Source organism: Haemaphysalis longicornis, unplaced genomic scaffold (assembly GCF_048455015.1).
Source record: "Haemaphysalis longicornis isolate Haplotype H1 unplaced genomic scaffold, Haemaphysalis longicornis Haplotype H1 scaffold_12, whole genome shotgun sequence".
Lineage (NCBI taxonomy): Eukaryota > Metazoa > Arthropoda > Arachnida > Ixodida > Ixodidae > Haemaphysalis > Haemaphysalis longicornis.
The window spans coordinates 62,436,650-62,459,327 of NW_027526225.1; the positions used below are offsets into that span (position 1 = coordinate 62,436,650).

The window sequence follows — 22,678 nt, forward strand, 5'->3', positions numbered from 1 at the left end:
CGCTTGCATGGCCACCGCCATATTTGTTTACAAAAAAGACGTGCAGCAGGCAGCTATAGAGGCAGCCTTGCAGTGACACCTCCAGGGTGCAACACATGGTGACTCACGGCAAGCTCGTACTCACGCCACATGTTTGGCTTGGGCTACGTTAGCTGCCTACGACCACTACCGCTACAGTGGACTAGACTATTTCCCAAGCGTTCTAATTAACTGTACTATTACTGAACAGCATGCGTGCGTTCATTGCGTGTGTACGGCAATCAGCACGTTTGCTCTCAGTCAAAAGTGGAAGTTTTTATCGCTATAGGATAAGGCACCCATCACTGTCTAAGTCAGTGGCACAAGTGGAAGAAGTGGAGGATAGCGCCAACAAATTTGGGACCACCTGCAGCTCGCTCCACCATTTTGAAAAGCAAGGACGCCACTCTTTAATCGCGCACGTGCACAAAACAAAACACCGGCGGCTGCGGCCTTTCTGGATGTCAACTGGAACAACGAGGTGCCACTGTCACGCAAAGTTCATCAACAGAAGAAGCTGAACTTCGCTTGAATGCTCGTCAGACATACTCGGCTCCGAAGACCAAAGAGAAAAAATGTGCTGCGAAGGAGAACCCGTGGGATGTTTGGGATGCGTTTGACACGATTCAGTCGTTCTTAGGCATGCACGACTAGCAATGAAGCCCTTCTTGTAGTGCGAGAGCTGAGCTGTGAAGTTGCTGCAAGGTAAGGCTCGCAAAATGATACAACCGACTTTCGGGAACAAATTTTCGGTTTGCGATTTTCCTGTCATTCGTGTTTCATTCTCGCGGCAACGAAATTCCCGCAAAAGCATTTTTTGGCTTTCCCCAATAGTTTAGTTATTGCGGGGTTTGACTCGGCCTGTGCGAGAAATTTGCCCGGCTTCTGAACCCTCTCAAGGAATACCCTTATGCTACGGTGCTATCATCCCTGCCTTGAAACCAATTGCTCGCGTGTGCCTTTTCTGGTGCTAACAATGCACAAAATCTATTTCTAAACAAAACACTTGCGGAACGCACCTGCGCTCGCGGATGTACGAGTAGTAGTGGCCTGCACTGGCCTGTCCGTTGTGCACGACGACCCCAGTGAGGTCGTAGGTCGCCGGTGCGGGTCGTCGGAACACCTCGTCCGGGTTGTCGCCGCTCCCCGTCGCCAGGGAGCCCTCTTGCTCCATGACTCCGTGAAGGGTGTACGGCGACATGTCCAGGGACCACGGGAACTGCATGAGAATACGCAGTGGCAGATCCACCCCATTTCTTGCTTCAATGGTAGAGACTGAGCAGATGATTCGCGTCCACAGCGTGTCAGCCCCTTCGCAGTCATGTTAAATTTTTTCGAGAAGACATAGTCCCAAATTTCTTCGGGACGACACGCTTCCTTGGTCACGGTATATATGCTCCCGCCGTCACGGTAAAGTCCGTAAGGAACGGGATGATAGCATGAAAAATAAAAAGAGCACCGTCTCATGTGTGACCCACTTACTGAGGTAACCATGGTAACGACGATTTTTCACACGAATGTGAGCTGGAGTGTCGCCGTCAAAAATCTCAGACATGCAGGCGAATTCCAGCGGCCGACCACGAAATGCGTGCTTCGCCTACGTCATCGCAAGTCGCCGAGGCAGCAAACAGTCACGTCTTCTCGGAGTCATATCCTTGGTTAGTGTGAGCGAATATGCCTACTATTTCTTTGACTTACCTCCACAAGAACCAGATTTCTGACACAAACAAAACCGCTTTGAAATGCAACTCACAGGCCCTTTAGGACTCGCTTAGTACCGCGAAAAGTACAGCATCCTGGGGGTGCGTGTGGTAACCTGCCATGCTTACTCACGTAGTGACGTCGCTTGTGTAGTGATTACCGCATGTGGTTACCGCTTTACCGTCCCCACATAGCTCCCTGCGCTGGTGATGTGTACCCTCCTGTCTTGATTACAGTAAATGCACTGCCCAATTTCTGGTACTTGGTACTTGGCTTCGTACTAGGTACAGCCGATAAAGGTAGTCTTAGTTGATGTTGCTTATTACGTTATTCTTGCTAAATGATGCTCAGGAGTACGACAAATGACAATTTTTTTCAGCCGGAAGAGCAAAATTTCCACCTTTACTTATGCTGAGCCTTGTCCGCCTCAAACGGTTCATATTCCTTTATGAACTCGCAAAGCTCTCTTACGCATTTAAAATTGTGCTGGGCAAGGTAATACAGGTTACCGCGTAACTATTACAACATATTTTACCCATTTTATGCCAAAATATTTAGTGGATACGTCAATTCTGGCTAATGAGTTATTTGGTGGTAATTGTTCCCACTAGATGGCGGCATCGACATCACATTTGCTTTGTTTTTAAAGCTCTACGGGAGATGCCTACGACTATTTTAGAAGAATATTATTGCAATGCAAGAGTCTAATCTAAAATGCTCAAGATTCAAGCTATTTCAAATGTAAGCAAATAATTCTGGACAACAAACTTTTGTGTCATCTGCTTTGAGACCAATTCGCCAGATTTTGCTACTTGCATTACAGCAGCCGTTAACCTGCAATACAGAAACCACAAATGGAGTGCTAAAACGTGTCCTTTCATTTTCAGCGGCAAACGGAAACTCTTGTTTTTGGTAACACGGTAAACGTTAAAATGCGCAGAGGACACTAGTCCACACGGTTCGCTCAGAAGGCTGAGCGCATCCAACTACAATTTCTTTCTACGATCATGACTTGATGGGAAGCAATGAAATGAAACTCCTTGGCAGGAGTTGTAGTTGCCAAAACCACGAGCTGTACACGCTTTCTACCTCAAACAGAAACAACGTTGATGCTACATTCAAAATGCTGAATCGCATTAGAGAGTGAAAAGAATAAGTTTGGGTACAGCATCCAAGAAAGCATAAATGAAACCAATAAAAACTCTTGTGCTGGAAACAGAGCGCTGATCGCCCGCGCCGCTTGCGTCGTTTCTCCAGCGCTCACTGTATCCTTCCACCAAGAACAGGTGAGCGTCAAGCCAAGTGTGTAATTGCTTTACACTCCGGTATAACACAAATATCTGCCGCTGAACAAACACAGTCACACACAAAAGATGTGTTCTGTAGCTTTATGGTGTTTTTACGCTCGTAAAAATTGCTTAAATCATCAAGGGCAGGCTGGTATGTCACTGATTCGTTCAATAAATAGAAGTTGCGGTGCGATACCACCGACGCCCCAAAACACCCCATCTCAGGGGCCCTTTAAACATCACCACATTGGTGTTACACACAAAGAGTGACCAAGAGAAAATCAAAAAGGCAATAATCAGACCTTTTGGGGTTCACAGCACTCAGCTCAACTTTAACACAAGTTGTACGATTCACGTTAAAGGAGCAGCGACTGACTGAGAAGGAAGGGCAGTGTGGCAGCGCTCACCTTGAAGTGGTAGTCAAACTTGACCGCCCGGTTGGCCTCCCAGTCGAAGCCGAACCGCTTCAGCTGGATGACCAGAACCTGGGGCAGTCGCTTGATGCACGTCCGCTTGACTGTGTTGCGCTGCGGACAAAGGTGACCAGCTCACACACTTTTTGCTCAATCTAACTAAAAGAAGGGCATGCAAACCCTAAGCATTTAAATTTTAAAGGCCATCAGCCCGAGCTGAAAATGTAAGGAATGGAGAAATCTGTGGTTTTACTTTGCCAGATAGGCATGTCATGCCTACAAAATAAACCAACAAATGAGTGGAAAAAATTAAAGCCGTTCCACTCAGTGTGAAAGCTGTTGAAAGTGCAGAGCAGTGATTCCCCAAAATGGGCTGTGGCGCCGTTATCCGCTCACTGCTGCCACCCCATGCAATCCAAATTTCGCGACTTCGCAGTGCTCGCACGCCCCCCGCCTGAAACTGCGCCGGCGGGAGTTCTGTTCTTTTTGTGCTTGCTTTTCCTCCCACACGTGTTGGCGTTGCACTGCCACTTCTTTTCGCTTACTATCGTAAAAACCAACCAAACCGGCGTTCCTAACTGAGTAAACGCGGGCGCTGCTGGTTAGTTATGTATATTTTGCCTCAAACGTACCGGCAGTTTTCTTTGCGCTAAACAATAGGGAGATGTATGAAGAGCGCCAGCAGCTCACAAGTTTCAAACGCTTATCACTATAAAAACCGCTTGGCTTTCGAAGCCTCTGGGTTATGCCACGGTGACGGAATGCCATGTGGCTCTACTTGGGTCCAGCGAGCGAGCTACGACGACAAGGCGAGCGCCTCTCTGCACTTAATACTCAGCCCTCCTTTCCTTGTTGTGTGGGAAAAGGAGGGGGGGGGGGGGGGGGGGGGGGGGTTGTAATGTGTAGAAAGACAAACAATTGGCACCATGTTGTTCCCAGCTCTCACTTTGTGGATGGCCTTCACAGAGGAGCCACATTATGAAATATATCCCTTTCATTTCTCACGCCTGAGCACTTGAGACCTCCAGTGATGCAATCACCCCGAGTCTTTCTGTCTCTCTGCATCTCTCATTGGCGTTCCCTACAGAAGAGCTTTGTACGTGTCTAATTACACACATATAGAGCTCTTAAATTGCAAGGCATGCAGCCACATTGTTAAATAACACACTTTTGCAAGAGTACAAGGATAGGCTTCTTCTTAACATTCAAGAGTACTGACAGCGTTTCGAAGTTTCAGTAATTAGCAGGAGTGCGAAAAGGCTTGGCACAAATCTTGCTTCATACAAGTACTTAAATCATACTTTAATCCACACCTGCATTTCAAAAAAAAAAAAAAAAAAGAAAAGAAAAGTGCTGGCCTTAAGTGTTTATATATTACAGTGGAATCTCGGTGATACGAATTTGGTTGATACGAATTTCGCTGTGATACGAATTTTCAAAATTCCCCGGCGAAAATGCATTGTATGCAATGTAAAAAAATTCGGATGATCCGTACACATTTACCACTCCGGTTGGGGTGATACAAACACACGAGCCGCGAGCAGACGACTGTGGCGTGGACGGGAGGCGGGAGCGTTGGTGCGGCCGTGCGGCCTTGGTTGCGCGCGGGCACAAAAGCATTAGTCCTCCCCGCTGACGGTAATCCTCCTCGTGGGGTGTTTACAATAGCGGCAGGAGAGGTGCTGTTCCGAACGAACAGCACATTTCGCCCTCTCGACGCCTGTTCTTTCTCCCTCCCGTCTTTTATCTCCCGCTACAATCTCTTCTCTCTGTACTGTTAGTTTCCGCTGGCTGCAGCTCGGGTGCCTCCAGCTTCCTTTTATGTATTACACTTTTTTAATAGACCATGGCTATCAAGCATTCCCTCATTTCTGATGGTGAATACCTTTGCCATTTTGCCTTCGCATTCCTCGCTTCTGAGGTCTATGCCCCGCACTCTAGTTACCCTGTTGTCGCCTTGCCGTGTTGCCTGTGCCACTTTCGCATCGACTATGTTGAAGTGTGAACCGCATGGAGTGTTTTCTGCTCATGAAAACGCTACGCTGTGAATACCTTCTGCATGCTGCGCGCGGCGCGGCAAGCGTCGCCAACATGGCGGCGTCACCGGCCGCGAAGTGGTGCGGGTAGCTCGACCGACCGCTTCTGACCGCTTTTAGGGCGCGCCTTAAGGAACAAATGAAGTTGCTTGCACAGTAAAGGAGCTGATAATGTGGGCGAAAATGACACTATAAAGCACCGTCCACGCGGCTAGAAAAAGCGCTAATCAAATATCCGCAACCGTGGTAAGCCTAAACATCTCTGGCGGGGCCAGCGGGCTGTCCGGAGCGTTTTCAAACTGCCACCATGAAGAGCGTGCCTCCCCATTGGTGCAAGTCAGCAGGCCCCTCCCACTGTCGTGCGCGTCGGGTGTCATTTTCCGAGCGAGGTAGAATCTGTCGCGAAAGCGAAATCGTCAACGCGCGCGCAACGCCGATGCGCACGAATCGCATGTGGTTTGTGCGCGCACGTCGCGTCGACGATGAGCGCGCATTCTTTCGACTCCCGCGTTGACGATTCGGGCCGGCACCCTGGCGCCAACCTCTGCCTCGGTTGCCGCGAACGGCAGTGGGAGAAGCCTCATGACTTGCGCCAATGGGGAGACGTGTGCCTCATGGCGGCAATTTCAAAGCACTCGCAGCAGCTGGCTGGGCCACCTCTGCGGATATTTGGCGCGGATGGGATTTTATAACGCAGTTTTCTCCCACACTGTGAGCTCCTTTCCCGCATGTGCAATTTAGTTTACACCTTGAGCTGCGTTTTAACAAAAGGTTACAAGCGGTTGCTGAAGCTACTTGCACCTCTTCACGGCACTAATCCATTTTTTCTTGTTTTCTGATGATACGAATTTTCGGGTGATACGAATATTTGCCACCCCTTGAGATTCGTATGACCGAGGTTCCACTGTAGTAGGAGCACTAACTCAGTTGCGTATAATTTCCCCATGCGCGTACACACATAATCACCCGCCGCGGTGGCTCAGTGGCTAAGGCGTTGCGCTGCTGAGCACGAGGTCGCGGGTTCGATTACCGGCCGCGGCGGTCGCTTTTTTGATGGAGGCGAAAAGCAAAAACGCCCGTGTGTACGAGATTTCGGCGCACGATAAAGATCCCCAGGTGGTCAAAATTAATCCGGAGCCCTCCACTACGGCGCGCCTCATCGCCTGCGTTGCGTCGGCGCGTTAAACCCTACAATCAATATACACATAATCCACATCGAGCATGACTTTAGATTTGTGCTGAGTGTTGAACAGCGTGTGAAATTCTACGCTGACTTTTTATTCCCTCAACTGTGCATAAACAGAACATCTCCACTAGAGTCTAGCCTCTCCTAGCAAGGGGGCAGACCACTCACATGCTACATCCCCCCCTCACCTTTTGGCCGCACTTTTCGCAGAGGTAGGCGTTGTCCCCCTCGAGCAGTTCCCCCTTGACAAACTGGTCCAGGGACTCCTTGAGGCTCTGGCTCTTCACTGGCAGGTTCAGGGCCAGGAAGGTCTCTTCACGCTCGTATCTGGTCACGAGAACATCGCAGCCTTTACAGCCTTGCTTGAGAGATTTGGCATGTTATTTAAATCCACAACTTAAAGGAACAACGCAAACAAAAGATTGGTGTCATTAAACCAGCATGAAAAGAGGAAAATCTGCAAAAAGAAATCGCAAAATGCAAAGAGAGACCATTCAGAGCTCATGCATACTGACATTGGGAATCCTTCGAAGAACTATCTCAGTAAAATATTGTGTGTTATAAGTAATTTTTTGTCAATGGAAACACGACATTACTAGGAGCCTTTCACACTCAAAATCAGTAAGCATACAACTTTGGCGCGAGATTCATATTTTGCTTCCATTAATCCAAAAACAAACAAGAAAATGTCGGGAAAATCATTTACACTCGCGAAATTACCCTACAGTTTTCCCACAGCGAACTGCAATTCAGTTTCATTTTGAAACACTTCGTGCTATCTGACGGTAAAGGTACCGGACGAAATCCCCAACCTACTGGCCAGATAATTTTGCTCCAGTTGTAGATCTCTAGATTTGTTTCGTCTTGCGTTGACCAGGTTGACGAAAGAACCCAAGGACTAGTCAGGAGTTTTTCGGAGGCAAGTGGAACAAGAATGTAGCAACAATGAAAGGGGCCAGGAAGACAAATCATAAGTTTGGCTTATTAAGTACACTGCTTTGTCCCCATAAGGACGACACCAAGTATATCGCAAACTTCGAAACAAATACAGTCGAGTTCATAACGATATTGTTTATAACAATATATCGGATATAACGATGAACATCTATGGCACTGTCCACTGTTGTATGAGTACTATGATAAAATGAACCACTTATTACAATGCTCCAGTGTAACAATATCGAATATGATGATTGAATACAGTTGTAGTGCGCACCGAATATTTGAGCTGCCATTGGCTCTCCGCCCCAAAAGCATGTGTCGTGAGCCGCGATGCGCCTCGCATCCCCTTCCACCCCTCAAAAAACGCGTCAACAGCGCCGCTTACGAGAAAGCGAGAAGAAAGACATTTTCCTTCCAAACCCCCCTGCCGGCGCCGCCACTTTGGCATCCTCCTCACGCCAGCTCGTGAGCGGCGCCGGTGCTGGCGCCGCTCGCTCGCACGTTTGCCGACGTTTGCCAGTAGTGTCACGTGCGCGCCACTTTGAATTTGACTCGGTGCCTCTTCAACTGCCTCCGTTTTTCTGCGGGAGGGACATCAAGTGTGATGTTTGGGAAATGTCAGAGTGCCTCAGTGAAGAGGCGATCGTTGCGCGGATACGTGCTGCGGACAGCGCTGATAGCGATGACTCTGACGACGCAGTTGCACAGCCTACTCAGGTAGGGTCTTCGCAATAGGCTGAATGCCTGCTACAGTCCCTCAGGGACTTCGTTTCCGCCAAGGACCTCTCGCCGCTTTCCCTAAGCTACGCGAAGCACTTATAGACGCTCTTGGAAAAGATGTGCGCCAGCCTCGCGTAAAACAAAGCCCATTGACTGTGGCATCTTTTTTGCGAATACCGTATTTATCCGATTCTAGCGTGCACTTTTTTTCCGGAAAAATAGGTCGAAAAATCGCATGCGCGTTAAAATCGGATACGAAACCGAAACTGCCGAAACAGCTGAAATTTTGTCCCATCCATCGCTATCGCCATCTCAAAATGGCGCCAAAGCTTTTAGCAACAATTTTTCGGACGCAGGAAGCACAGGTGCCTAGGCTTTTCTATCAGCGTTCACACAAATCGTCAAATCGTTCCACTTGCACACTTGATAACAGCAATGGCAGCAGCGGCTCTCACGCGTTCAAAACGAGCGGTCGGCTGAAGCGTACGCCTCTGAAGAAGCTCGCGGGATTGGCGTGCAAGGCGTGGGCACGATCCCATCGACCAAGGTTGAACGTTCGTTCAGAAGTGTGGCATCGCGAACGCGCTTGACGGCACCAAGGACGAGATGTTGTGGTCAGCGGAGAGCGACGAGGAGTGAGATAAGTGAGATTACTTCGGGAAATAAATCACCCGTTTCTCTCGCATTCGTTTTTCTTGCTCACTAAGTTCCGTGCGCGTTACAATCGGAGGTGCAAGTTTTTTCGTTTTTTTCCCCAGGAAAATCGGGTGCACATTAGAATCGGGGGCGCGTTAGAATCAGGTAATTACGGTAAGTACCTAGTAGCACGACCTTGCTTGCATGAAAATAAAATGTTTTGATTTCTATTTTGTCTTATTTTTGCACAACCCGCTTTCAACAATTATCGGTTTTAACGATGGGATTGCCTTGGCATTTTAAGGGGGGACGTGGCTTTCAAAATCAACTTTTTTATTTCTTTGTGGATTTTGATGAAAATTAACACAGCAACTGGAAATGCTTCCGTGATAACACCATAAAAATTTCAAACTAATATTTTGATAACTTTTTTATGTATTAAATTTTCTTTCTTTTCCGCTTGTACCGAGCTTGAGCGGCTTATAAAACATGATAGAAAACTTGTTCGAAGTGCTTTGCATTCCCAAATGAATGGATGAGGTCGTGACAGTTTTAGAATTTTTTTTTTACAACACAATGTTTTTTAGTTTTCATTTTTTTAGAGGTTAATGTGCAATAGGCATGTTGACTGTGAACGATTATTTGAATAAAAAAATCACAACAAACAAATCTGGAAAACCAAGAGTGTCACGACCTGAACTGTTCATCAAGGAATGCAATGCAAGAAACGGAATCAAAATAGACCCAGCAGTCACAAAGAAATCCCTGGTACAAGCGACACAGGTGGCAAAAAAAACTGTTTTGAGAAAACGGCTTCCGAAGTTGCAACATAGGTTTCACTTATCAAAAGTCGTCACGGTTGTAGCTTTTTCATGTCCTTTTGAACATGGGGCTTCTGGAATGCCTTGCCTTGAAATTGGAGTGCCTTTTACAGCCTTTCTCTTTCCAGAAAACATCATTTTCAGCTCCTCTGTGAAGAGTACATACCCCACTTTGCAGACCAAACGAAGGGGGAGATGGGTTTCAATGGGCTTTCAATGCAAAGTAGGTTAGCTGGTTGGCTGTATCGCACTGAACAGCCTCCTTTTGCAGTGTTTTCACCATGGCAACAAGTTAAGCATTTTTTTTACTTAAATTTGAAATTTTTTGTCTTTTTTTATGTTTTATCATCTTGCCTGGCACAGCAACTTAGTACTCATACGTGCAGGTGTTCATTGCCAAAAGTTTGCATAACGCAAGGATGAAAATGAGCTACTTTGAAGCTTCGTAGAGTATTCTGCATAACTCCTAACTTCAATGCAAGAGCATATTTTTTTACTGCTTTTGACATTCAAGGCATCCAATATTTCTCGCAGCAAAGCCAGTATGCCCTAAGCAATGGTATCAATTTCGTTAAAAAATCACTGTTAAATGCTGCGACAGTAACGTACATTTTTAATGCAGAGAACATATTTTTATTCCTATATTACTAACTCAAACCTGTTTGCATGAAAATTACAAGTGCACGGGAAACGTTGCGCAAGAAAGGCGATATGGCTCGCGCGCATCGCAGCGCACGCTTACCGCGACATATCGAACTTTGATTATACCTTATATGGCTGGTCAGGTCGCTTTTAAGATTAAATCTAACGTCGCAGGCATTAATTACAACTAGTGGCGTTCAATCGTAACCAGTTGCCCAGTCATGTGCTGCTCCAATGCGCGTCGGCTATGCCGTGCGCGCCGCAGCGTTTGACGCGTCGACGGTTTCCTTCTCAAGGCTAGCGAGCCCACAGTCAAAACACAGCAATAACTACCGTATTTATTCGAATATAGGTCGACCTTTTTTTTCCGAAAATGTGCTTAAAAATTGAGGGTCGACCTATAATCGTGACCGAAGAAAAATGGCGAGCGCACCGAGCGATCCGTTTCTCCGTCGCGCCCGGCGCTCCTCAATTTGAGGCGGCAGCGCGGAGCATCTAGAACCAAGACAGGCAAGAAAATAAAGAAAAAAATAACAAAACAATCAGCTTAAGAAAACCACCCACAGTCACTGCCGGCTATCGCGCATTACCTGCAGCCGAACCGGACACGAGCGAGCATGCGAGCGAGCTTACGTACTGGCTAGAGAGCCAGATTGGCTTGGCTTGGTGTCTTCGGAGCCGCGGTAGCGGCTAGCGCTAGCGTAGCCACCTCGTGAACGGAACGGCGTTGCCTGCTTCGCTCGCTGTCTCTACTATCTCCCGTTCTCCGTTTCATGCGCTTTCTTTGTGTTTGCTTCGTTGTGATTTCCGCACACAACGTTTTTCTCGTGCGCATTTCGCGATGTCACGTCGAACTTTAAGCGGCGGATGATCCTGTTTGCTGAGAACTTGAACAACTGCGCCGCTCAGCGAGAGTTAGTCGTTAATGAAAAGCTGATCAGGGGATGGCGGAAACAGCGGGACGACGAACTTTTTGCTTGTAGGGGACTGCGTCGTGCGTTCAGTGGTGGGAGGCACGATGCTCTCGAGAAAAAACTCCGGCTGCACGTGGAAGAGGAGCCTGCGAAAGGACACCGAGTGTCCTGCGAAGATATTCAGACCAAAGCTCAACAGTTAGCGCTGCGAGGCGGGATTGGCCATTCAGCCTTCAAAGCCAGTCGGGGGCGGGGGTGGGTGCGGCGCAAGTTCCGACGACGACGCAGTGTGTGGCTCCGACCAGTGAGGTGACCGCGTTGTAAATAAATGGGAGTTTTAAAAAGTTTCCTCAAGTTTTTTTCTTAAAAGTATGGGTCGACCTATAATCGAATATATTTTTTTTTTTTTCGGCGACTTCAATTTTTAGGGGGTCGACCTATATTCGTGCTCGACCTATTTTCGAATAAATACGGTAAGCGTGTAAACATCGTAAACCCGACTAAAAGTTCACTTCACGAACCGCTATCGCAAGCGCGCACACCGCGTCACCCTCACTTCACGAACCGCTATCGCAAGCGCGCACACCGCGTCACCCTCCGGGGTCTGGCGACGGTAGAGTCACGCGCACCACGAAGCGTTCGATGACCTCGTCCTTTCGAGCCACACAACTTCCCGTAATCTGGCTCGTTATCTCCGGCATTCCCACCGCGATAACGTCCGTGTTGAATGCCATAGATTGAACAGAAACTCGGCCGAGCGAAGCGGCAAAAATGAACTCAAACCGCTCGCTACGCAGCTCAGGCGGCCGCCATCTTGCGTTGCGCCCGTGACATCCAATCAGGAGGGTCGTTGTTCTGCGCCCCGACGGAGGACCAATAGCGTTTCAGCATCTATTTCTAGCTTCGTTTGTGCGTCGTTTCTTTTCTGCCGTTTGTGCATTTGTGAATGAACGAAGATAAAAGAGACGAGCGGAACCGAAAAGTCGATCGCTCGGCCGATCTAACCATATCAAAATGGCCGCGCCCGGTGACACCGTTGCGGAGATAGAGCGCTCCGAAAATTGCCGTTTTTTCGCCCTTTTGCGCTGATAGTTTGTCACCGCGCCTGACAAAAGTATTTTTTTATGCCACTTTGCGACGCTTTTCAGCCTAAAAACTTTGCAGACGCATAGAATAGGAAACATAGAAGCCGAATATGCGGGCTTCAAAAAAACGATGTTTTGGTCATTTTTCTCAAGTTGAAAGCCGCGTCCCCCCTTAATATTGTTATAAGTGGACTAGAATGTAATGGGAATATCAAAGAAAACATGTGAAGAAGTGGCGACCCTGCAGCCACTTTCTGGTGACCTCTCTATGACATAGCAGAATCTTGTATGTTCGATTGGCAGCTGTCGACCTATTACTCCTGTCACACGGGCACTTTCAGTCGCGACTGAGTCGATCCGGATCGAGCTCGATCCAGATCGGGCGCTGCTACACAGCAGTTTCAATCGCGATCGAGCCCGATCCCGCTCGAACTCAATCCTGGATCCCCAAGCGCGATCGAGGCTTCCAAGTGCGATCGAACAAAAGCGGCGATACTCCCATCCCCGCTGAGTAATGGCACGGAAGGTGACCACTCCAAGTAACGCCACAAATTGTGTCAAATAACTTGGCCCAAATAAGAGTGCAGTAACATTTACGTAGTTACGTATACCTACGACCACGTGAAGTTACCAGAAGCCGGCCGCAAGTACATTTTTGCCGCCATCTGGCGTACAAGAGTGCAACCGGTGCAACTTCTCAATCGGGATTTAAACGTGCCGTGTAGCAGCGGCGGTGCGTCGAGCGCGCTGAAAAAGTCAATTGCCCTTCGCGTCAATCCGGATTAAAAGTTCCCGTGTGACAGGGGTACTAAGCCACCACTAAGACACATAACTGGACAATTGTAGTGTGGTATCTAGTTCCGTTTGATCGTATCCCTTGAATGCTAACGTGCAATCAGCACGCTGATAGCTACGTTTTTAATAGTAACCTGTGTTTTGTCATGCCCATAACTTGTCACTCTACCACAAATTTTGAAAGTGTTTCGGAATTCTTTACGCTTATTTCGGTAAAAAAAAAAAAAAGATAATGTCCTTTGTAGATGGAGGGGAGCTGAGTGAGTTCTTTCTAATTGAACCAAGAGGGCAGGATGAGAGGCACAGGTGCTGCAAACAGCCACCTTATCCACAAGTCAATGATTAAAAGAGCCATAAAGACAAAATACAAGTTGGGTTTATTGGAAAGACTGCTTAGTCCCGATAACAATGATACCAATATGATCGCAATCTTCGAACAAATAACGGAGATAATAAAGAAAACGTGTGAAGCAGTCGCGACCCCCTAGCCAATTTTCCGCAACTTTTCTATGACGTCACGGAACCATGTTTGTGCGATCGGCGGCCGCCTAACTGACCCGTCGCGACAACACGACTGGACGTCTGTAATGGGGCCTCTAGTTCCATTTGACCGCATCACTTGCATGCTAACGTGCAGTTAACGCACTGAAAATTATGTTTTACTGTTGGCCCGTATGATGTCATTCTTGCTCATAACACGTCACTGTGGCGCAAAATTTGAAAGTTTTTAATACTTCTTGCTTTTTTTTTTCGTTAAAAAAACTTTTTTTGTGGCTGTAATGGAGCTGAGTGAGATACTGAATTCTAGTTCTTTCAAATTAAATTCTTTCAAGTTAAATTTTCTCTTCATGGCTCCTTTAATAAGACCCACCGGTGCGGGCAGCCCTGGCAGATCTTCTGGTCGGAGAAGGTGCCCTCGTAGAAGGGCTTGAAGAGCGGGTCGCAGCCGATGCGGAGCAGGTACTCGTCCACCTGGTCCAGGAGGTGGTTGAAGAACTCGAAGGCGTCCTGCTGCTCGCGCACGTTCACGGGGGCCCCCCACAGGCGGAAGCAGGACCAGAACTGCTCCGGCACGTGGTACTCCAGCTGGGACTCCAGCAGGTGCCCAAACACCGACTGCGTCTGGTACAGCAGGCTGCGCAACCGGGAGGACACGTGCGACAATACCGCCCTTGTAACTCCTTCAGTGTCTTTGCCCTGATGCGGCAGTAACCGCCCAGGCCGGTAAGTGATGGATGGCACACATACCCATCCTTTGCATTTTCCGGTCCTTCCACAGCTTACAGGCTTTTGACTACCTCTCCGGAAAAGCGTCCCGTTCGCCACGTGCATGTTCCACATCATACTGAGTGCGACTGTACTTACTGACACAGCCATCAGCATTTAAATCTATTCCTCTCCATTTTCTGGCCACCTCAGTCACTTACTGCTGGGAAAACACTCTGCTCGTTCCACATCACATCGAGCGCGACTGTACTAACCAGCATGACCACCCACCTCTCCTCCCCAACCTTGTCCACACGTTCCACATGACGAGCACGACAGTGCTAACCAGCACGACCACCCACCTCTCCTCCTCGACCTTGTCCGAGTCGATGGCCAGCACGGCCTCCTGCAGCCCGGGCTGCATGAACAGCTGCTGCAGCACCGAGTTCATGTAGCAGGTGGCGCCGGCGTTCTTCAGCCCCACGTAGCCGCTCTCGGCGCGGCCCGCAATCAGCGGCTCGTACTCAAACTCCTTGACCAGCTCCGACTTGAGCCGGTGGTGCCGGTCCACAAGCCAGCGGACGATGCGCTCCAGGTTGGTCGGGCAGCACTTGGCCAGCTCCACGAGCACGCTGAAGGCGGCTGCCCGGGGCTCGGCCGCCGAGCACTTGGGCTTGACGGTTGGCTCGGGCGTGTCCTCCTTGGCGCCCTTCTCAATGAGGCTCGACGCCGGGAAGAGGTAGCACTCGAGCAGCAGCAGCACCAGGCTGCGGCCCGTGTCGGCCTTGCGCTCGCCGTCCCCGTTGCAGGCGACCAGCGTGCGCACCAGGTGCAGGTGGCCCGTCATGAGCGTCGCGTCCGTCTCCCGGTCGTGGGCGCTCTCCGACGGCGAGAAGCTGTGCAGCCAGGCGATCTCGTCCTCCAGCATCTGTACCGTGTCCACCGGCGCCGCCCCTGCGGGAGGACAATAGCAAGGACATTTGATTTGATTGTAGGGTTTAACGTGCCGACGCAGCGCAGGCGATGAGGCACGCCATAGTGGAGGGCTCCGGATTTAATTTTGATCCCCTCGGGATCTTTGATGTGCGCCGATATCTCGCACACGCGGGCGTTTTTGCTTTTCGCCTCCATCAGAAAAGCGGCCGCCGCAGCCAAGAATCGAACCCGCGTCCTCGTGAGCAAGAGACATTTTAACAGCGAAGCTCTTTAGCAAATCGTAATTTTTCATATCCGCAGTTGGAAATACCAAGAAAATGCCTAGCACTCGTGTCAACGACTGCCCAGCGTCCCCAGCGCACGTTTGTCAAGCCAATTGTATGCCCGCTTAGGGAGATTGGCCAAGATTGGGGCGACCTCCCGGACAGTTAAAAAACGAAGAAAATGCCTAGCGCTCATGTGTGCGCGGCTTGCGGCAATCGCCCAGCATCTCCAACGCGCGTTTGTCAAGCCAAGCATACCCACTTAGGGAGATTGGCCAAGATAGGCCAAAAAAAACCTCAGCGTTTGTCGTAATCGTGGCAATGCTTGCTCCGAACGAGAAACACATGTCATAGCGTATGACCCTCTAAGGCATGGTTTCTCAAAGTGGGTTCCGCGGAACCTAGGGGTTCCGCAGGCACCTCCTCAGGGTTCCGCGAGCCACTGATAAATTTTCCCTGGTTCCGCAGTCTCGAAGTCTTATATGGTGAACTTGAGGTGCGATCGATCTAAGGAACCTCCATTACTCACGCCCGAGTGTCAGTAAGCACATCTCGGCGCATAACAGAAACGCGCGAACTGCGCAATAAATCTCGTCAGCAGCTTGTAGCCAGCCAGACTACGAAAATGGGCCACGTCGTTAAACTATTGCACTTGAATCTCGGCCTTATAAATTACCCCCATGCGCATTTCTCCTGTTTGGAGATAGGTGCGCTAGCGTACGCATTCGCGTAGAGTCGACGGCGGAAAAAAAAACGATACCGTTGCTTGCTTTTGAATTTATTGCACGTTAATGTAGCATGAACGGAATGAAAAATGGCGGGAGGGGGGGGGGGGGGGGGAGGGGGGGTTCCTTGGCACTTAACGGAACTTAGCAGGGTTCCCTGGGACCAACATGCTTGAGAACCCCTGCTCTAAGGTGATGTCCAATGATTATCCGTTCCAAAAAAAGGAAAGAAGCTCGCACTTATAGCAACAATGATTCAGTAAGGGTCATGGGGCAGCGAAGAAGAAGCAAATCGGCTGCAATCGTGAACTTAAACCGTCGTGATGCTCGTGAAGGTTGCGTACAGCTTCGCTACCTTCAAGTCTTACGCGTTAGAGCGAGCTTACATCATTTTTTGTTTTCTGCAGCTACACTAAAAGGTACCATACAGACAAAATACAGTTTTGGTTCACTAAGAATACTGCGCTGTCCTAATAATATTGACACCAATGTTATTGCAAACTTTAGACAAATGATCTAGACATTACGTGGAAAAAGACTAAGCTACCACGCCAAAACATCACTGAACAATTGTACTACGGCCTCTTGTTCTGTATAATTGTATCCCTTCAAAGCTAACATGCAGTCTGCATGCTCGTAGCTATATTTTCTAGGCTTGTGCGAATATTCGAGCGCTTCGAATATTCGAACGAATATTACGGTATTCAAATTCACTTCGATCCAAATTTGAAATTTCCGATATTTAAAAGTATTCGGGGTGAACGAATATAAAAACTGCTTTCAAGTACTATCAGGAGTTTTGGTTGCGTTAGGCAGGCTGCAGTGCCATTAACATCAGGCCTACATCTTGTCTACATGTGGAGCCAAGACAAGTGTTCCACATTCAGAGCGTTGTCATAGCCATCTTACGTGCGCACATTCGTCAAGGTAGCCAAGGTTCCTGTTTCATTGTTTCAAACAATGAAATGGTAACGAAACAATTTGTTTGGTTACCATGTGGCCCACGTGCAGTGAGCAGATATTGATTGCACTCAGCGCTTGAACTTCAGGGGACATCATGTGTTTCAATCAGTCAAGTGACATGGCCAATGGGCCAACTCAATATAGAACTTTTTTTATGAAGGTCCCGCCAGGCTCGGAAGCTCAGTGTCTCAGTGACAGGAAGCTCAGTGACACCTGACAGCTATTCGAATTCGATTCGAAAGTATTCGACCCCAAGGACTATTGGCTTCAAATTCGCTTCGAACTATTTAGACAAGCCTAATATTTTCAGTGTTCTTTATCGTGTTCCTGCTGACGTCATGTAGCACAAAGTTTGAAAGCTTTTCAGTATTTCTCGTGTTCTTCAGGTTAAGAAAAAGTCTTTTGTGGCTGGAGTGGGCTGGGTGAGTTTTCAAAGGATAGTACTTTCAAACTAAACAAAGTTGTATCTTGTCATTGCAGCCCCTTTGAAACAGATTCCGTATAAAAGAGCAAGAAAAACGGAGGAGGCCCAGCGTGTTTAACTTAGGAAAGTGCAAACAGCAATTCTTAAAGGAGCCATGAAGAGAAAATACAACTTCGTTTAATTTGAAAGAACTAGGATTCAGTATCTCACTCAGCTCCATTAGAGCCACAAAAGATGCTTTCTTAACGAAAAAAAAGCAAGAACTATTTAAAAACCTTCAAATTTTGCGCCACAGTGACGTGTTATGAGCAAGAATGACGTCATACGGGCCAACAATAAAACATAATTTTCAGTGCGTTAACTGCACGTTAGCATTCAAGTGATGCGGTCAAATGGAACTAGAGGCCCCATTACTGACGTCCAGTCATGTGTCGTCGCGACAGGTCAGTTAGGCGGCCGCCAATCGCACGAACAAGGTTCCGTGACGTCATAGAAAATTGCGGGAAATTGGCTAGGGTGTTGCGACTGCTTCAAACGTTTTCTTTAATATCTCCGTTATTTGTTCGAAGATTGCGATGATATTGGTATCATTGTTATCGGGACTAAGCAGTCTTTCTAATAAACCCAACTTGTATTTTGTCTTCATGGCTCCTTTAAGAATACGAGACCAATGACGATTTTCTGCGAATAATTTCAGTATGAATAATTTGAATAGCTGCAAAAAAAGAAGAGGAAAAAGAGAGAGAGGTTAGCTGCCATTACAAACACTGCAATGAGAACTTAATTAGACAATTATTTTAACGCAGCACAGGCAACGGTCAAAAAATTTTCATGATGCGAAGCAATTCTCACCACCCCAGCCTAAGTTTGTATTTCGGACAATACAAGTTGGTAACATGTTTTCAGGACTTGCCTTTGGAGTCGGTCAGGAGGTTGCAGGCAAGGTCAAAGTACTCGACGCATTGTCCGAGTAACCTGCAACAGTTCCACCTTGTTAGCGGACAAGCACAGTTGAATTGAATTTGAATTGAATTTGTATTTTTCACAACTTGTACCGGTGTTGTACAACAGATGCTGTGAGGAGAAAGTGGGAAAAAAGCTGCTTTACAGCAGCCTGACACAGCCCCACGCTCCTATAACAACAACAACAAAAAAAAAACACATAACGACAAAACAAAGGCAGTAGATGACAAATATATACAGTTAACACATTTTGCTGCCCATATCAACACAAAATCAGTACACTAACTTCACTAGACACCAATGCACATAGTTAACTTTGCAAATATCGACGAAAATAATATGGGTTGCAATATAGCAGCATTAAACACAGTACATTATATAGAAAAAGAAACGATTGGAAAGAGTGAGAGAGAGAAAGCAGTGAAAGAGGCCAGCCAATGGAGTCCATTACAAACAGAGGTGCGATGTGATCCCATAATTTGCAGACAGATCATTTCTTCCAAAGAGCACCCCAAGGCTAACAGAAAGGTTACTACCGTGTCCCGCACTAAGCCTAAAACACACACACACCGCTCTGAGCAACCACACCGACCCGACTCCTTTATCCCCAACACTCAACCCTAACCCGTCACACCGTCACACTTTACTTCTTCCTCTCTTCCCCAGTCCCGTTGATGATGATGGTGCCATCACGTAGCGCCCTCTCTTGGCACTCCCTGCTTCTGTCGTCGTCTGCGCCACGCCACCCTCACAACCGTTACAGAAAGGTTACTACCTTTGAGGTGTTCCAACAGCGCCCCCGACTTCCCCCTCACCTCTGGTTGGATCCGCGCGTGTGGCTGGAGGAGACCCAGAGGGGCAGGTGCGCCTTGAGCAGCAGCTGCAGCAGGAACGGCCGCAGCGGGGTCTGTCCCGTGCGGCTCAGGCGGTGCAGGCCGTCCCGGGCTGCGCACCGCACCTCCTCGCTGCTCGAACCCAGCAGCACGTCCAGCACAAAGTCCCGCACGCAGGGCAGCTCGCAGAACCACGCTGCATGCACAAAGGAAAACAAGGAATAGCTGGGTCAGCCAGAAGGGTTCGGGAAGAGAGCAGAGGTTATGAACTAATCAGGGGTGTGTGAATGCCGAATAGTAACTTTTGAATCGAATACCGAATCGAATTCAGCTCAAAAAAGCCAAATATTGAATCGAATATTGAATATCGATTTTTTTTTTTACAGGCCTTGATTTTTCATGGGTTTTTGTGCAAAAGCAGAAGCTATTTTGCATGCTCGGGAGACATGAAGTTCTTTTTCAACCCAGAGAGTGCACTTTTCAACTCGCATCGGCGGTACTCCAGAAATCCACAGCGGGCACGATACGCATTTAAAAAACAACGACTTGCACTGGAGTTGCTGTACTGCGATTACACGCAACGACTACACAGCACCTCGTAACACAGAAGAAACAAGCACTTTGCAGGCATGAACAATAGGACGCAAAAACACGGCACAACCACAATCATGGACCACGACGAGGCACTTCTTCGGAAGCACATGGTCAGCGTGAAGCGTCAATAATACGAAGCGGAAGGAGAGCTCGCACTACAGTCGCCGTGGACAAGCCTGCGCTATCTATCCACTGTGGTCTAAAAAACCAGTAAACACGCAGCAACCATACACCAACTGCATTAAAAACAGCTCTAACCGCTTTTGATTTTCAATTAACAAAAGTGCTGTCAAAACAGCGGCGGTCTTTACCAGAAGCTGCCCTAACATGGCGGCCAGAGCTGACAGCGACTGCTCAAAAAAAGGGTCTTATCAGCGCAATCGCAGATTACTCCGTGCAGCGGGATAAAATTTACGGCCTCTGCAAGGCGCGTTCGTCGAAAGTGCGATTTGAATGAAACTTGCCGAACAGACGGTGTAGCAGCAGTGCGTTAGCGTGTGCCGACATCTCTCACTTTCGCGAAGCCACGAAACGTTTGGAAACTTCACTCCACTATTTGATTTTATTCGAAAAATCACATAGTAGGTATTCGATTTTCGAATCAAATTGTTCGTGGGGGTACTATTCGATTCATATTCAAATATTCGAGTATTCGCACACCCCTAGAACTAATCGATAATCGTACACAGTAAACCTTCATTATAATGAAGCCGTCAGGATGGAAAATTGGCTTCCTTACAAGCAGTACTTTCTTAAAAATTGAGGTGATGCTCTGTCCCTGCACTGTAGTTGGAACTGAATGCAAACAACTTCAACTAAAGTGATTTTGTTGTAACAACAGTTTAGTGTAATTTTATATACCCAAAGCTTCACATACTTATCACACAGAACTTACTACAGTGTAGACCATTTATAACGTAACCGCTTATAGTGCGGGACCGGATATAATGCGGGTTTTTGCGACCACCGGTTTGCCTCCCATACAACTCAATGCATAAGCATACCGCTTAAGATGCGGTTGGCCGAACCCCAATACCGTTTATAGTGCGGTTTTTTGGCGGGTCTGCTGATTGAAAAGCGCAGCTGAGGCGTCGTTTTAGGTTAGCAAAAGAAAGAAGGATGAAATCAGCCATCTGACGAAGCGTGCACCCCTTGCCCTCCTCTAACGTAGACACCCAAAGAAAACAAAATGGGCACCCTTTAGTTTGTGCGTACGTGATAACCACAACTGTCCTTGCTTGATGCACCTCGGATGATAGCGACAGACGCCCCATCCGCGCACGGCAAATTGTTTTTATTAATCATGAACCGCATGGCCCGTTTTCGTGCACAACTCGTGCACATCGGCGTTGCACGTGAGTTTTTTTGTTTTTTTTCGTGCTCAGGTCGACGATTCCGTGCTCGCCGTGGCTTCTTCGCGTGGCAGTGGGAGGAGCCTGACGACTTGCACCAATGGGGAGACGTGTACCTAATGGCGGGAGATTCGAAGCACTCTGAGCAGCTGGCTGGCCGCGCCAGAGATGTTTAGGCTTACCACCACGGTATTTTTTGATGGGCGCTTTCTCAAGCAGCTTGGATGGCAGTTTATATTCCACTTTTCGCCCACATTATTAGCTCTTTTCTTGCATGAGCATCTTCGCTTGCGCCCCGTGCGGCATTTCAGCAAGCGGTTAGAAGCGGTCGCTGGAACTGCCTGCACCGCTTCACGGCCAGTGCCGACGCCATGGTGCCGCCTCTTACCGCGCCGCCGACAGCACGCCAGTTGTATCTGCGCTGGCATGCACTGCTCGTTTTCACGATACCAAACCTACCACGCGGTTCATGCTTTAGAACTTTGTGCAGATAAGCCACCGCTCTTTCCCTTTCCGAACATGCGAGCCGCGTGAAGCTGAAGATTTCCACCACCAGTACATTGCGCTGATAAGCAGCCGCCTTCAGCATCGTGAACACAAGGTGGGGTAAAAAAAAAAATCCCGCTGGCGTTCTTATCATGTCTTGCGGCATCTGTTCATAGACGCTAAAAACACAGCCATGGTCTTTCAAAACACGGAAGTGAAGCCGCGCTCGCCGTTTGTGAGACTGCGCTTTTGCCCTGCAGCAGTGGCTGATGTTAAAAATAATTCGAAATATAGACCGTGCCTTCGTTTTTAAGTGCTGTGCGCTTGAGTCATGATAAATATTTGATGACTTGAGAGGTAGGTGGTGATGCGGTTGAATTCGCGCATGTTTTGATTATAGTGCAGTACCGCTTTATGGTGTGAATTTTTGCGGCTCCCGCGACATGCGTTATAAGCGGTCTACACTGTATTTGATTTGATTTGCTTCACGGCGCAGTTTTCACATACAAAGTATTCACATTTTTCGAATAGTAAAATCTGTAAGTAATGACGGCGCAAAAGTTAACTCTGCTGCAAGACACACCCTTCTAATGAAAGCTTTACAGCAAGAAATGCGCCTTCAGGCAAGCTTTTCCGCATGACACCAAAGCTGTGCAAAATTGCTTAGCTCACACAAAACGAGCGTGCCAAGGTTCACATAAGCTAGAATGGGCACACTGCTCGCACGTAAAACGT

The 22,678-nt window shown here is 48.1% G+C and overlaps 1 protein-coding gene across 1 annotated transcript in view; it reads right to left on the reverse strand.

Annotated features, from left to right (window-relative positions):
- LOC144162736 (ubiquitin carboxyl-terminal hydrolase 24-like) overlaps positions 1-22,678 on the reverse strand; it is a 113,518-nt gene that overhangs the window by 31,469 nt on the left and 59,371 nt on the right. The window contains exons 34-40 of the mRNA XM_077693375.1: positions 19,494-19,707; positions 18,629-18,690; positions 14,767-15,358; positions 14,070-14,333; positions 6,832-6,970; positions 3,416-3,535; positions 1,038-1,237 (exon numbers count right to left, since the gene is read on the reverse strand). Of these exons, the coding sequence (XP_077549501.1) occupies positions 1,038-1,237; positions 3,416-3,535; positions 6,832-6,970; positions 14,070-14,333; positions 14,767-15,358; positions 18,629-18,690; positions 19,494-19,707 (1,591 nt within the window). The remainder of the gene's footprint in view (positions 1-1,037; positions 1,238-3,415; positions 3,536-6,831; positions 6,971-14,069; positions 14,334-14,766; positions 15,359-18,628; positions 18,691-19,493; positions 19,708-22,678) is intronic.